We start from the raw sequence: 13574 nt of genomic DNA, 5'->3' as shown, positions 1-13574 counted from the left end.
CACCATGTAGATTATCTATTGCCACCTGTTGGAGGATGGAGAAGGTATCTTGAGATCAGACTATGAGGCAGGCAGCTATTATATAATCCATGGATCCGCTTATCCGGTAACTTACAGGATGGGATCAAGCAGACAACGGTCTGGAAGCATTCACAGCTGCACTCGGCATCGCCGAAGGACCACTGGGACAATTTTATAGTTCACCTAGAGAAACAGGAAGTGCATTCATTAAGTCAAGATTTATGAATGGGTAACTAGTCTTGTGGGTGCCAGGAATACGTCAGGGAAGGTCTTCATCATTGCTTGGGGACTAACAGAGCATAGAGACCACCTGGTCCTAATGATTATTAAACAATTATCTATTAACTACAATGCCCTTGACAGAGAAGTGATTTACTGCACAGTACAGTCCTGGGTAGGGCAGTGGAAGGACGGGAGGAACTGTACGTGCCCAAGGTGGCATCAGTTGTGCTAACAATCACACACCACCCCAGAACATTAAATAATACCCAAAAACGCATTTCATGAATAACAAAGGCAAGTCCATTCTCACCTTAGGATATTGCCTGTGGGTGAATTTGGGGGACATGCTAAATTGTTTGCAGAAAAAGCAAGGGAAAAAGCCCATCTCAGGAAGCAGGGTAAACATCAGGAGTTACAAATCGCCTGGCACAAAAGAGTGCCTCGAATATTTGTTGCTGAATGAATTAGTCTACCTCTGTCACCTTCGTCCTAGGGGCTAGATCCAGACAGAGGGCAGGAAGACGGGGCTTGTTGCAAGCTGAAGATCCTGCCTCCTTTCTACTTTGAACAAGTAAAAGAAGTGAAAGGTAGATGGCTTCCTACCACAGACTTTAAGATCAAGAATCACAGGATGATACTGTTACATTCTCTTAACCAGGTTCATAACTTGTGGAAACTTTTAAACAAGTTAACACATTTAAATGTGTAACAAGAAGCATCAGACGGGTTCTGATTCACATAACCCGCCAGGCTGACCTGTGAACCTTACAGGGCAGAGCCTCTGTCCCGTGCATTTGTGTAGCTCAGGCTCCTTCACATAGTAGATGCTCCAATAGCTACGGGACAAATCCTGGCTGAGCCCACAGTCCTCATTTATTATGGTGGGGGTTACTACTACTACTAAGTTGTAGGCATGGAATAAAGAATCAAGATATTTGCCTATGTCAGAGGTTTTAGAGTAGGACTCTCCTACCCTGGCTGCAAAGTGGCAGCACCTAGAGCGTTTTAATAAATATTGGTCCCATTCCGTATTAATTCTCTTTTAATCGGTCTGGGGTGCTGCCTGGGCAGGGGGTTTAAAAACAAACAACAAAAAAAAAACCCTCTCTACTGAGCACCCAGGGCTGAGACCCACTGGTTCACGGATCCACTGGTTCAGAAACTATCGAAGAGGTTCCGGCGGTTCGAGACCGCGCCTCCGTGCTCTCGCGAGGAAGTCCGGGTACCGGAAGTGCCCGGAGCGCGCGCGCGCGCGGCGGCAGCTGCAAACTCGCTGGGGGAGAACGGGAGGCAGAGGCTGTCCCGGTCGCGTTGGCTGCCGTGGGGCATCTAGCAGGTACCGCCACCATCCGGGCTCTGTGCGAAGGGCCGGGGGCGGAGGCGGCGCCGGCGCCGGGCCCGGGCAGGGCGGCCCCGGGGGGCCCCTGCCGGCCTCCGATTAGGGGTGTTTTTGCAGGGTCGCCCCAATGTTGCGTTTCCCGACCTGTTTCCCGTCCTTCCGGGTGGTGGGAGAGAAGCAGCTACCGCAGGAGATCATCTTCCTGGTCTGGTCACCCAAGCGGGATCTCATTGCTCTGGCCAATACGGCGGGCGAGGTGAGTGAGCCGGCGTGCAGCCCCGAGGACACCGAGCCCGGGCCACCTGTGTACCCCGCCCCTTCCTCCAGCCCTGCTGAAAACTTTAAGTGAATCTAAGGGGCCATATATGGGAAACGTCATTTATACGCCCACCTCCCGCATTTTATGGCCAGAACAACAGTTTTCATGCAGCTTAACGCAGTCATACAGTCCTGCATCCCCAAGGCTTTCAGTTATTTGTTAAGTGGGCTTTTTAAAGGCTCATGTGTCACTCATGAGCTAGACATAGTAGTAGGTCCACAGACTCTGCAGTTAGTTTACTTGCCGTTCAGGCAGAAGAAAGATGGGTTATTGTCAGACTTGAGTTGCGAATGTGCGTGTCTATAGCTGCCACGGAGGATGTTTAAGAATCTTTATTCTGTTGTCCAAGTTTTACAGAATGGGTTGGATAGCTATCACTGGATTCCTGATGGAATGTGCATGAGTGTTGTCAGTTAGCATTTCTAGTTCACATTGTATTGCGCTTCATCCAGTGTAACTGGGTTGTAAATTTCTGCTGTGAGTTTTTAGTTACTTGGCAGCCATTTTGTAAGGAAACCTTCACCTTGGCTTCTTTACTCCTTTGACCTTTTGGCAGGTTTCCTGATAGTTATCTGGCCAGGTGAGAGTTGTGTGGTGTGCAGCCAACCTTGGAAACTAGGTGGTAAAGAGAACTTAGCAGTCAGGGAAACTTAGCAGCGTGCAAAACTGTGTTGACTGTCACGACCTCGTTGCCAGGGTATTGATATCTGCTTTCTCAAGGCCCTGTATGAAATCTTCTAGTCTCCCTCCACTGCCAGGGTGTTTTGGAACGCTGTCCTGGCCCTGAGAGGAGTGCAGGTAGTACAGCCACAACAGTAGGAGAGAAGGGAGAGAATAGGAGCATCACTGTGATCAGATGGATAGATGCAATCAATTGCGGGCATTTGTTGCTTCCGTTTTCTCAGTGAAGAAGAAGGGGCGCTTTTTAGGAGTGAGGATGGAGAAGAAAATATTGGAATTTTGAGGAGAAAAGAGAGGTACGAAAAAGCTGACAAGTGGACTGGTGAAACTTGGTAGGATTGTTCGTCAGTATTAAGAGCCACATGAGGTTAGTGATTTTGTAGTGAAACTAGTGAGCATGGTTGTATGTCTCTTCTGTTCAGTTGTATGGGTGCAGGCATGGTTGGGTTTAACCAGAGTTGTTGTGACTAACTGTGACAAAGCAAGAGAAATGCAAGGGGGTTGAAGTTATATGTAAGAGGAATGATTGTAATGATGAACTTTGGATTATAACCCGATTAAGTAGGGAAGTGAGGTCACCTGTCGGGTGAGGGACAAGGAGTTGGTCAGTGGTAGAGTCAATGGCTTGTATGTCTTGGTGAGGTTGAAGAATTGAAGTTGGGTATCTGGGATGAGCAGGAGAGATACAGGTGGTGATGGAAAGTGGGAGGTTTGCAACTGAAGATTATGGCAGCATTTGTAGTTGTTGGTAATGACAAGGTCACAGGCATGACCCTGGGAGTGACTGAGGTGAGGTAGAGGATGTGATCATTGAAGAAGAGGTAGTTGAGCACCAAAAAGTCAGGACATTGTATCTCTTGAAATCACCAAGAATGGTGATGAGTAGTGTTGGAAAGCATGAGTGAGCCAGACAGGAGTCCAAATCTCCCAGGAATGGGAGGGGTGGGGGGGATGGCCTAGGAGTCTATAGGTGACTGCAGTTAAGAGGGATAGCAGGCGGTATGGTCTGATTGCATATGATTCAAAGTTAGAGGATTTTAGAGAAGAGAAGAAAAACCAGCCAGAAATGGCATCAAGGAGGAAATCTACTTTATCTCCTAGCCCAGTAGTAGTACAGGGGACATGGTGTGCAAAATGGCCACCACCTGAGAATCCTGTAGGGAAGCAGTGTCCTCAGGTGAGAAGTACATTTCAGGGAAGACAGTGAAGATACAGGGGATCTTGATACCTGACCATGAATTCCAGAGGGCACAGAGGAAGGGTTTCAGAAGTAAGGAAAGTCAGAGATGGGCTCAGAAAAGAGCACTGGGTCTCGGGGATGAGCGATTCCTTGGAGTCCTGGCTTCCCTGTAACCAAGAGTGAAGGAAGGATGCTATGAGATAAGGCAGGGAGTGGTAAAGCTGTTGAGTGCAGGGAACTAAGAAGGTGTGTGTGGGGGGGGGAATCTTCAGGAGCACATGCAGTTCGAGGCCTTTTCTTCATTTCTCCCGGTTGTATAGAGGATAGAGTAGGGACAGTTTTACTTTTAAAGCACAAGGAGCTCCAGGGCATAATCTTGATCCTCTAAGGTGGGAATATACCCGGTGGAAATGGAAATTTAGAATGACTAAGTGACTTGTCTGAGATCCTTGGCCAGTAAGTGACACAGCTGAAATTGTCTGATTCCAAGTTTAGTGTTACTTGATCTTATACAGCTGCCTTTCTAGTTCTGTTTGTGTCCTTTATTGCTTTTTTCGTTATCTTCTTGGACAGCCTTATTCCTTTCTAAAAGATAAGTCTCTTATTGACATGAAAGTTAGGAAATGTATAGGGTACAGGATTAAATTAGACCTTGTTTCACCCATTTCTTTGAAAATACCTTAAGTTCATTCAGACACTTTTGTCTTCAAATTTCTTCTGATAGCTAAATATTATACTTGATATGATTTTTAAAAAATTTTATAGTGGGGATCTAGGTATATTTTAGTTTTGGAAATGGATTTTTTATTATTTGCTATTGTACCTGTTTTGTCTCAGGTATTACTTCATCGACTTGCAAGTTTTCATCGAGTTTGGAGTTTTCCACCAAATGAAAATACAGGAAAGGAAGTGACCTGTCTTGCTTGGAGACCAGATGGCAAACGTAATGATAGTATTGTAAAAAATACATTTTTGTTTTTCAGAAGGAGTATTCTGTAAAGAGAACTTATTTCCAGAAAGAATTTATTCTTATTATATACTAGAATTCTAAATTTGGGAACTTTGTTTTTTCAAATGCTTTAAAGTGTTTTCATAGAACTCAGATTACTTCTACCATCTTGTTTCTTGGCAAAGATATCTCTAAAATGAAATCTGACTTCTTGGCAAGGATAAGGCTGAAAAGAAATTTGATGGGAATATACAAAGTACTTTGGTTTTGTTCTTCCGCTATTGTGTTGTCCTGCATTGTTTGCCCTAAGCTTCATTTGTCACTCACTAGTCAGTTCAGTGCCATCATGGCCCTTTTCTCCCCAGAATGTGTTTTAGCATTAAATGTGTGGCTCATAAATATTCTCTCTGCACATTTGCTTGCCTCACCTGAAGGACTGTCAGTTCTGACCCGCTTCCTTCAAATTCTGTGTGATCTGACTCCTCTTGGTGCCCTGTGTGTTGTAGCTTGCTGCATTGCAGCTCTGAGGACTGAACTCTCCTCTTCCATGTGTTGTTACAAGGACAGTCATTGTTTGAGCTGTTGTACATGTCCAGTCAGCACAGGAAAATGCTACAAATCATACAGCTTAAAGTTCATGTGTATCATTGGTGCTTAAAAAAAAAAAAAGAATTGTTTCTGTAAAATGATATGTACTCCTCATTGCTTACTTTTTTTCTAGATAAATATAAGTATGTAAAAATGCCCTGAAAGCCTATCACTTTACAGATAACAACTATTTTTGTCTGTACTCATCTTGCTCCGTTCTTGTTTCATCTTTTACGTAAAAACAAAATATGTGTAAAATTAGAGAACTTTTGTAAGTAACAATTTGAGATCTTGCACTATTCATCCAAAAATGCCACGATCTCAAAAATCAGGAAGGTCAGTGTGTGTGAAAATGTATTTAAGTAGATGATATTTTTATCATTAAAAAATGTCTTGTGATTTTCGACAGTAAAATAGGGTTTTTTTTGGTAATGATTATTTCAAGGTTGCTTTAAATCGTTTTGAAGAAGAGGAGACTTGGATTGCCTCACATCTAGCAAAGCTGCATGTATTGGTATACAGTGAAACTCACAGCCCTCTATTTAGAAATTCTTCAATTTGATATGTTAGGAAGATGTTAATGACTTATGTAGAGAAACTATACTAGGTAATTCAGCCACAGTGAAAAGAAGAAGACCCATCAGTATTTGATGGCCCTGTTCATTAAGGGTTAGAAATGAAAAAGAGGAATAAAAAACCTTCCAAGAACCAAGCAGATGAAATCACTTTTCAGCTTTTAGGTGGGGACCAATATGTCTTGGTGATAACGATATTATTGTTTATTTGTTGATGCCTGTTCTGTATTTTCTGCTTGGCATCAAGGTTCCAGTCTAGAGGCTCTGATATGTAAGATGTTAAGAACAGTGCCCGAGAAAGTAGTAGATGGCTCATGAAAGTTTGAGCATTTGAAAATAAGCGTAGGTGTAACAGCATAACTATATGCAAAAACATCTTTTATTTTTTTAGTTATTTAAAGCAAGGATTTGGCCTTAAATCATTTCTATGATTATGATGTATTTAAAATAGTAAAATTGGGGAAGCAATGAAATACCCATTTTTCTCAAATATTATACTAACTTATTCTGATTATTTCTTCTTTAGTTTTGGCCTTTGCTCTTGCTGACACCAAGAAAATCGTTTTGTGTGATGTAGAAAAACCTGAAAGTTTGCACTCATTTTCTGTGGAGGCTCCAGTTTCTTGTATGCATTGGATGGAAGTGACCGTCGAGAGCAGGTTGAGTAATAAAAAAAGAAAAACCCCAGTAATCACAGTAGGATGTTTTTGAAATTCTCATTTTTTAAAAGTGGAAACTTAGGAGTATCTGGGTGTTGAGTATGTGTACATGGCATTTAACTTTTTGTTTTAAGCTTATCAAAATGCAATTTTTTTAATGCTCTGTTGGGTTTTTTTTCTCTTGAAAAAAATCTCTTTTCTTATTGGAGCAGTAATGCCTCAGTGGCCAAGATTTTTCTTTTCAGTTATTTTTAACAGTTTATATCGATGACTTATACATTCAAGGAATATTAATTAAAATTATTGATTAGCAAATTGAGGCTCTGTTTTCCTTTTCACCATATATTTCACCTGGAGCTTTGTGTTTTTGTGTCTCAGTAAATATTCTTAGAGTACAAAAAGTGCTGAATTGAGCATTCTGTTTTGATGCTGAATGGGTTCTTTCTGTGTTCATGGTCCCTATAGTTTCCTTATTTTGTGAAAATAATTTTGCCTTAGTCTGTGAAGTCAAGTACTATGCCAGGTTTGCAGTAAAGATGGCTTAAAGGATCAATGGGCTTAGTGAATACTGAAAATAAAAGTTTCTTTTTTGAGGAAATATGATAATTTTCTTTCCATTCTAATTAAGTTTTAAGTTAATATCAAATGAATTTGTAAATCCTGGTTATTAATTGACATATTTCCTAAGGAAGGGACTGTAAAGCATTAGATAACAAGGTCTAGCCTGGGGTTTGAAATTCACTGTAGATAAAACAGTGATTAATCCATCATCAAATAATCAAAGGTTGTAAATGGTCATGTGAATTCATAGAAGATTAGAAGAACAGAATATACCATGTAACTTCTATCCCAGTCCAGTAACCTGCTAAGTGTATTCCTAACACACTTTCCATTAAGAGTTCAGAAATATTACGTGGAGATTCCAGGGTCTCTCAGGACACTGCTTTTTCACCTTCTTACTCATTTATTTCCAGCCATATTCGGAGGTAGGATTGAAAAAAAGGGGCGGGGGGATAAATAAGACTGTTTCAAAATACGTGGTGTCATCTTATGTACCTGCTGGGTTTTTACATCTTCACATGTATGTAAGCCATAGAAGCCATCATTACATTATATAATAATTGCAGTGTTCTTTACAGTTACTCTTGGAACTCGTATGTTCAGTGTTGGTTCTTAGAGGAGAGTTAAGTCAGTCTGTATCTGGTGCTGATACTGAATACATTTGAATACATTTCATATGCTGAGAAAATTGTTTATAAATATTTGTTCCTCTAAATGTAAAGTGGGTAGGCTGATTTTTTTTCCCAGAAATAAAGTTATAAGTAAATGAAGAAATTCCAACTTTTCTATTTCTTGTTTGTGATTGTTATAGTGACTATTTTACAGTGGTAAACTGTGTGTGGCATCTGTTTACTTGGTAATGTGTAAAATTATGTATAAAATTGGGCATTTAAAAAAATTAGTATTTTTTAATGGAAAGAAACGTAGAATCTTTGTTTTTATAATGCTTGTTTTTGTTTTGTTTTCACCTTTTTAGTGTTCTAACATCCTTTTATAATTCTGAGGATGAATCAAATCTTCTCTTACCTAAACTTCCTACACTGCCAAAAAAGTAAGTGTCAGAGTTTAATTTCATTGGAATTAATCTTGCAGATTTCTTTCCTTTCCTTTTAACACTATGACAATTTTCTCATGTGTTTTAAAAAATGCATTTCTGTTTTTTTTCTAGTTATAGCAATACCTCAAAAATATTTAGGTAAGATATGCCTTTTTTCTTTTCAAGTAAGATAATCTTTTATTATTTGAAAGATATAGTTAAAGATAACCCAATTTATTTTTATATTTTAGTGAAGAAAATTCTGATGAAATTATTAAGCTTTTGGGAGACGTCAGGTAAATCTTGCAGATATCTTAAATATTTAACAAGTCTTATTTTCTTAAATTTGATATTTGATATTTGAGGCAGTTTTTAGACTAAAGTTCCAAGGACAGTTTCCTTATTTGTCATGTTATTTCATTGCTGACAAATACCTCTGAACAATAAACAGACAATATCTATTATTTACTCGTTTGTATTCTATGATACTTGGTTGTGTCAAGTTTAATATTAAGATGTACTTTTATTTTAAAAAGTAAAGGAGGGTGGAAGTGCTAGAGTTTCTAAAATTTAAATTTAAATGTTCAAGTTCTTTAAGCTCACTTAATGCATTTAGCATCAGAGTCATGATAAAACTGTTGGCGCTTTATATTAACTGGAAAAGAGTTGATTTTGTTATTGAGAGTATACAAATATAATCATCATTAAAATAATATATTCTTATTTTACTGTAAACTGATGTTTTTTAGGCTGGATGAAATTTATGTTGTTCCTTTGAAAGAAAGGAGTAAGCCCAATGTGATTGAGTCTTGGTGAATTTGTTGGGGGATTCAGCTCCCCCACAAGGAAGCTTGAACATGCAGATTATGTGAGGGCAGGAGCACGTCTTGGTTTAAGAACTCGCTCCTCTCTGTTGTCCTCAGCTTGTTGCATTATTTTTAATTAGGCTTAATATTCTTGTCCTTGGAGGAAGCTCTGCATTTATTGAGCTTTATGCTTATGGAATGTTCAAAATTGCTCGAGTCACTGGGGTAAGTTTTTCTTTAAAATCTTCCTTTTTGTTTCTCTTAGAATATAGCAGCTGACTGATTTATGGAAAAAGAATAAAACATTACTTTTCTTCTTAATTTCATTTATTGGAATTATTTGTTCTTAAATGTTAAAAGGATAATTTTCCTACTAAGAATAGTGATATGATGTCTGTGAAGATCAGGGGCTCTTAGTGGAATTAGTCAAAATTGTTTTTCTTAACAGAAAGATTGGTATGATACACTGGATTATGATTTAATGTTTTTCTAGCCTTGTGGTGTTTAAGAGCTACACTTTGTGATTGGAATTTGATAAACGTCATCAGAAGCAGTCTTATGCTCTGTCTCGGTCTTCTCTGTATCTTTTTCTTCTTATTCTTACAGTTCCCTAAAAGGGTAGAAAATGTTATAGGCTCTGTGGGAACGTTAGTTCTCCAACACTTAGTTTGGGCCCCTTGTTGGGGGTGTGTGTTTGTGTCCTTGCAACTAAGAGGACACATGCCTTCATGTGCCACGTGTGTGGCAGGAGCCAAGCATGTGTTTCTGCTTTTTAGAGCTCTGAATATTTGCCTCCTATATTGTAAGCAGATGCAGTCTAGCAATAACACTAAATATAATGGAGATTTGACTGTTTTACAGATTGTTGGTACTTGTCTTGCATTATGTCTATCAAGTGATTTGAAATCATTGTCAGTGGTCACAGAAGTTTCCACCACTGGTGCCCCAGAAGTTTCATACTTTCAGGTGAGTACTGGAACCTAATAGCAGCAGAGGGTAAATATATATTTTTAAAGGTTTTATAGTTTTTTATTATCCATTTCACTGGATTCTAATGGTCATTAAAACAAAACAAAGCAAAAAAATCGACTTGGAGCTTCTAAGACTTATATATAGAGTCTTACTGGTGAATACCTTACTATTCCAATGACACAGCATAATTAATATGGTCTATTAGTGACCATATTAACTCGTTGCTATACCAGTTCCATCTTTGTACCAAGTGTTTTCTTTGGATTCTGACCCTAATAATAATAAAAGCTAATATTTATTAATTGTTTAATATGTGCCCAGTACTGAGTGATTCAGTATAGTTCATTTGAATCCTCACAGTAACCTTATAGGTAGGTACTATTATTATCCCCATTTTATAGTTGAGTAAATGGGCACACAAACTGTAATTTGCTTGGTGAGCATTGGAAAGTGATACTGCACAGTCTGGCTCCAGAGTTGGTGCTCTTAAACTAACACACTGCCTCTTGTGTAAGATGACTACTTAATGTTGGGAAAAACCTTTTTCATTGTGTGCTGTTTGTATCATAGATTGTGGAAACTGGGCTCCTGTAGAGTATTTAGATTGTAGCCTTGTCTTCAAGAAAGTCTTCCCTAAAATTTCATCTCAGATAACCCAGCCACTTAGCCTAAGTATGCATGAACTCTCAAACAAAAGTAGGGTGAAAAGATGCAAGATGTGATGCATGTGATGCCTTCCAACGTTCGTTGTATTCAGAACATCAGAGAACTCTTAACTTCCTGACGTTTGCTGGAACAATTGTTCATATTTGCTCTTCATCTTGAGGTTCTGTGAAAATGTGATTTCCAGGATTGCATTTGGTGCTGTAATAAAATGATTCACTATTTATGTGAAATTTGTAATAGGTATTTTTAAAACAACTTTATTGAGATAATTCATGTACCATTGTAATAGATATTTCACTTGTATTTATCAATAATTATAATTCCTTTAAAAATTTTTACAGATATTTGTGATCATTTTTTAAATTCCTCATAAGAGTGTTATAAAGTAGATTATTACATTTATTCTAATTATGTAGAAGGGGTTGCTAACCTCAAGAGGGTGATCTGTGCATAGTTAGACACTGCAGATTAGAAAATCCTAAGATTATATTCTGTTACTCTCCAAACCGTTATGCTCAAAAGGAGCAGAATTCTGGCATAGTCTTTCTGATATGTAGTTAGACCTTGACTCTTCTTTAAAAGAAGTAAATATGTCTGCTTGTGACTCACTTTATTATTTTGATTTGACAGCTTGAAACCAATCTATTGTACTCTTTCTTACCTGAAGTAACTCGAATGGCCAGAAAGTTTACTCACATTTCAGCTCTTTTACAGGTATTTATTTATAGCTTGTTTTATGTGACTGTTTACTATAAGTTTCTAATGTTCTGTAAATAAAAAACTTGAAAATCTTACTTCTTAAAGCCAACTTTATGTGGCGGAGGTGTCTAATCTGATAGACAAGTTTATAATGTCCATTAAAGCAAGAAAAAGAAATTTAATTGAAAATCTACTCTCACCCATCTCTATTTCTTCAAAGGAAAAGAAAAAAAGTAGTTTAAACCTTTTTAAACATTCTCATAAATAAAACAATATTTTGGAATTTTAAAAGTGTTTTTGCAAATAAAGTAGTAGTATGGAAAACATCATATCAGTTAGCTTTTGTACATGATAAATGAACCCCAAATTAGCTTGTGATTGGTGTTTTAGTCGACGATTTGGGCTGGGCTCAGCTAGAAGGTTCTGTTGTTCTGGGCCAGGTTCAGCTATTCGGGTCTGGGCTTGGTCATACATTGGTGGTCATCTGGCTGGTCCAAGTGTCCCATAGCTGTGATGGCTTTGTCTGGACTGCACATTCCTCATCTCCCAGCCGGCTGGACCAGGCTTGTTCATGAAGTGGTGGCCACGGCAGGGGTGTCAAGAGTGCAAGTGGAAGCATGCAAAACCTTCTGGGGCCTTAGACTTCTGCTTTGGTCACACTAAGACCCAAGGCCAGCCCGGATTGAAGGATTGGAGAAATTGAGTCTACATCTGCATAGAGGAGCTACAAAGAACTGTGGCCTTCTTTTTTCAGTCTGTCACAGTCACTAATGTACTTCATGTCGAAGATTTCTGGAGATTAGTCTTTTTAAAAGGATACTGTTTGAAAATTGAATAGTTGACCAGTCAGCATTTTGACAGTTAATGTACATAAAATGCATCTTATATGTGAAAAGCTGGAAAATATCTGTTTTACCAGATAAAAATTGAATTTGAGAAAGTTTGATAGTTAAGTGATTATCAAGTGTTAGCTATGGTCTTTTCTTTCTCAGGCTTAACTGAGTTAAAAGTGATTTATAGTAAATTTTGGATTTCTTTGAGACAGTTGACAGTAAGAAACATGTATTATTTAGTTAGCATGTTGACTTAAATATTTTTTGCTACTTTAATATTTTTATCTTCTTGTTAATAGTATATAAATTTGTCACTGACATGTATGTGTGAAGCATGGGAAGAAATACTGATGCAGATGGATTCTCGTCTCACCAAGTTTGTGCAGGTAATATACCTGGAGTTTCCCATGGAAGGTGTTAAAGAATGCACGTTATTCTTACTTACTTCACGAAGGACATGAGAAAAATCAGTCTGTTTTGTAAAAGGCTCAGATCATGATTTCTTTCAGACGGTTTGGTCTAACTTCATACTATTATCTCAGAGAGTGATACACCAGCTCTTCCCCTTGGTACAACTTAGGTGGGGACAGGATTGTGAAGTGGAGCTGGTAGGGCTTGGGGATTAAGGACAGGAGTTGAAGAGCTGACTGGTTGTTTTCCTGTAACTGCTATTCAGATAAGCAATTTAAATATGAATTTGAGGGCTTCCCTGGTGGCGCAGTGGTTGAGAGTCTGCCTGCCAATGCAGGGGACACGGGTTCGAGCCCTGGTCTGGGAAGATCCCACATGCCGCAGAGCGGCTAGGCCCGTGAGCCACGACTACTGAGCCTGCGCGTCTGGAGCCTGTGCTCCGCAACAAGAGAGGCCGCGATAGTGAGAGGCCCGCGCACCGCGATGAAGAGTGGCCCCCGCTCGCTGGAACTGGAGAAAGCCCTCGCACAGAAACGAAGACCCAACACACCCAAAAATAAATAAATAAATAAATTTTTAAAAAAATGTGAATTTGAGAGAAGGTTAAGGGTAAGAAAGGGAGTCATGTTCCTGTAATTTTGAATAAATAAGCTTATAATTTAAAGAATACCTATTATGATTTTATTGATCTTTCTCTAGGAAAAGAATACAACCACATCAGTGCAAGATGAATTCATGGACTTGCTGTTGTGGGGGAAAGCAAGGTAATGAGCTCATATTAGGTACTCTTGCTTTTCCTTCTCTTTTTAAAGTAATTTATTTCAAAAGCAATTCACATTCATTGTAAAAAAAAAAAAAAAATAGAAAATTCTGGTGCACGAAGACCAAAAAAGTAGTATATATTTTTCTAGGCTTTTTTATTCACGTATTTATTTTTTACATAAATGTGATCATTCTGAGTGTATGTATAATATATGTAAATGTATTATATATATATTTTTTAATGTATAAAAATTTTAAAATTCTATGTAGCCAAATCAATCTTCTCCTTTATTGT

At 38.6% G+C, this 13574-nt stretch overlaps 1 protein-coding gene across 2 annotated transcripts in view; it reads left to right on the top strand.

Moving 5' to 3' along the window:
- Positions 1-1476: 1476 nt before the first annotated feature.
- ANAPC4 (anaphase promoting complex subunit 4) overlaps positions 1477-13574 on the top strand; it is a 42390-nt gene continuing 30292 nt past the window's right edge. For both annotated transcript variants that reach the window (XM_059923243.1, XM_059923242.1), the window contains exons 1-12: positions 1477-1579; positions 1700-1838; positions 4600-4705; positions 6401-6533; positions 8071-8145; positions 8263-8289; positions 8382-8426; positions 9077-9161; positions 9798-9902; positions 11205-11288; positions 12406-12492; positions 13217-13281. In XM_059923243.1, coding sequence (XP_059779226.1) covers positions 1710-1838; positions 4600-4705; positions 6401-6533; positions 8071-8145; positions 8263-8289; positions 8382-8426; positions 9077-9161; positions 9798-9902; positions 11205-11288; positions 12406-12492; positions 13217-13281 — 941 coding nt within the window. In that variant the 5' untranslated portion in view covers positions 1477-1579; positions 1700-1709. The remainder of the gene's footprint in view (positions 1580-1699; positions 1839-4599; positions 4706-6400; positions 6534-8070; positions 8146-8262; positions 8290-8381; positions 8427-9076; positions 9162-9797; positions 9903-11204; positions 11289-12405; positions 12493-13216; positions 13282-13574) is intronic.

Source organism: Balaenoptera ricei, chromosome 5 (assembly GCF_028023285.1).
Source record: "Balaenoptera ricei isolate mBalRic1 chromosome 5, mBalRic1.hap2, whole genome shotgun sequence".
Classification (NCBI taxonomy): Eukaryota; Metazoa; Chordata; class Mammalia; order Artiodactyla; family Balaenopteridae; genus Balaenoptera; species Balaenoptera ricei.
This window is presented reverse-complemented; position numbering and strand designations above follow the sequence as displayed.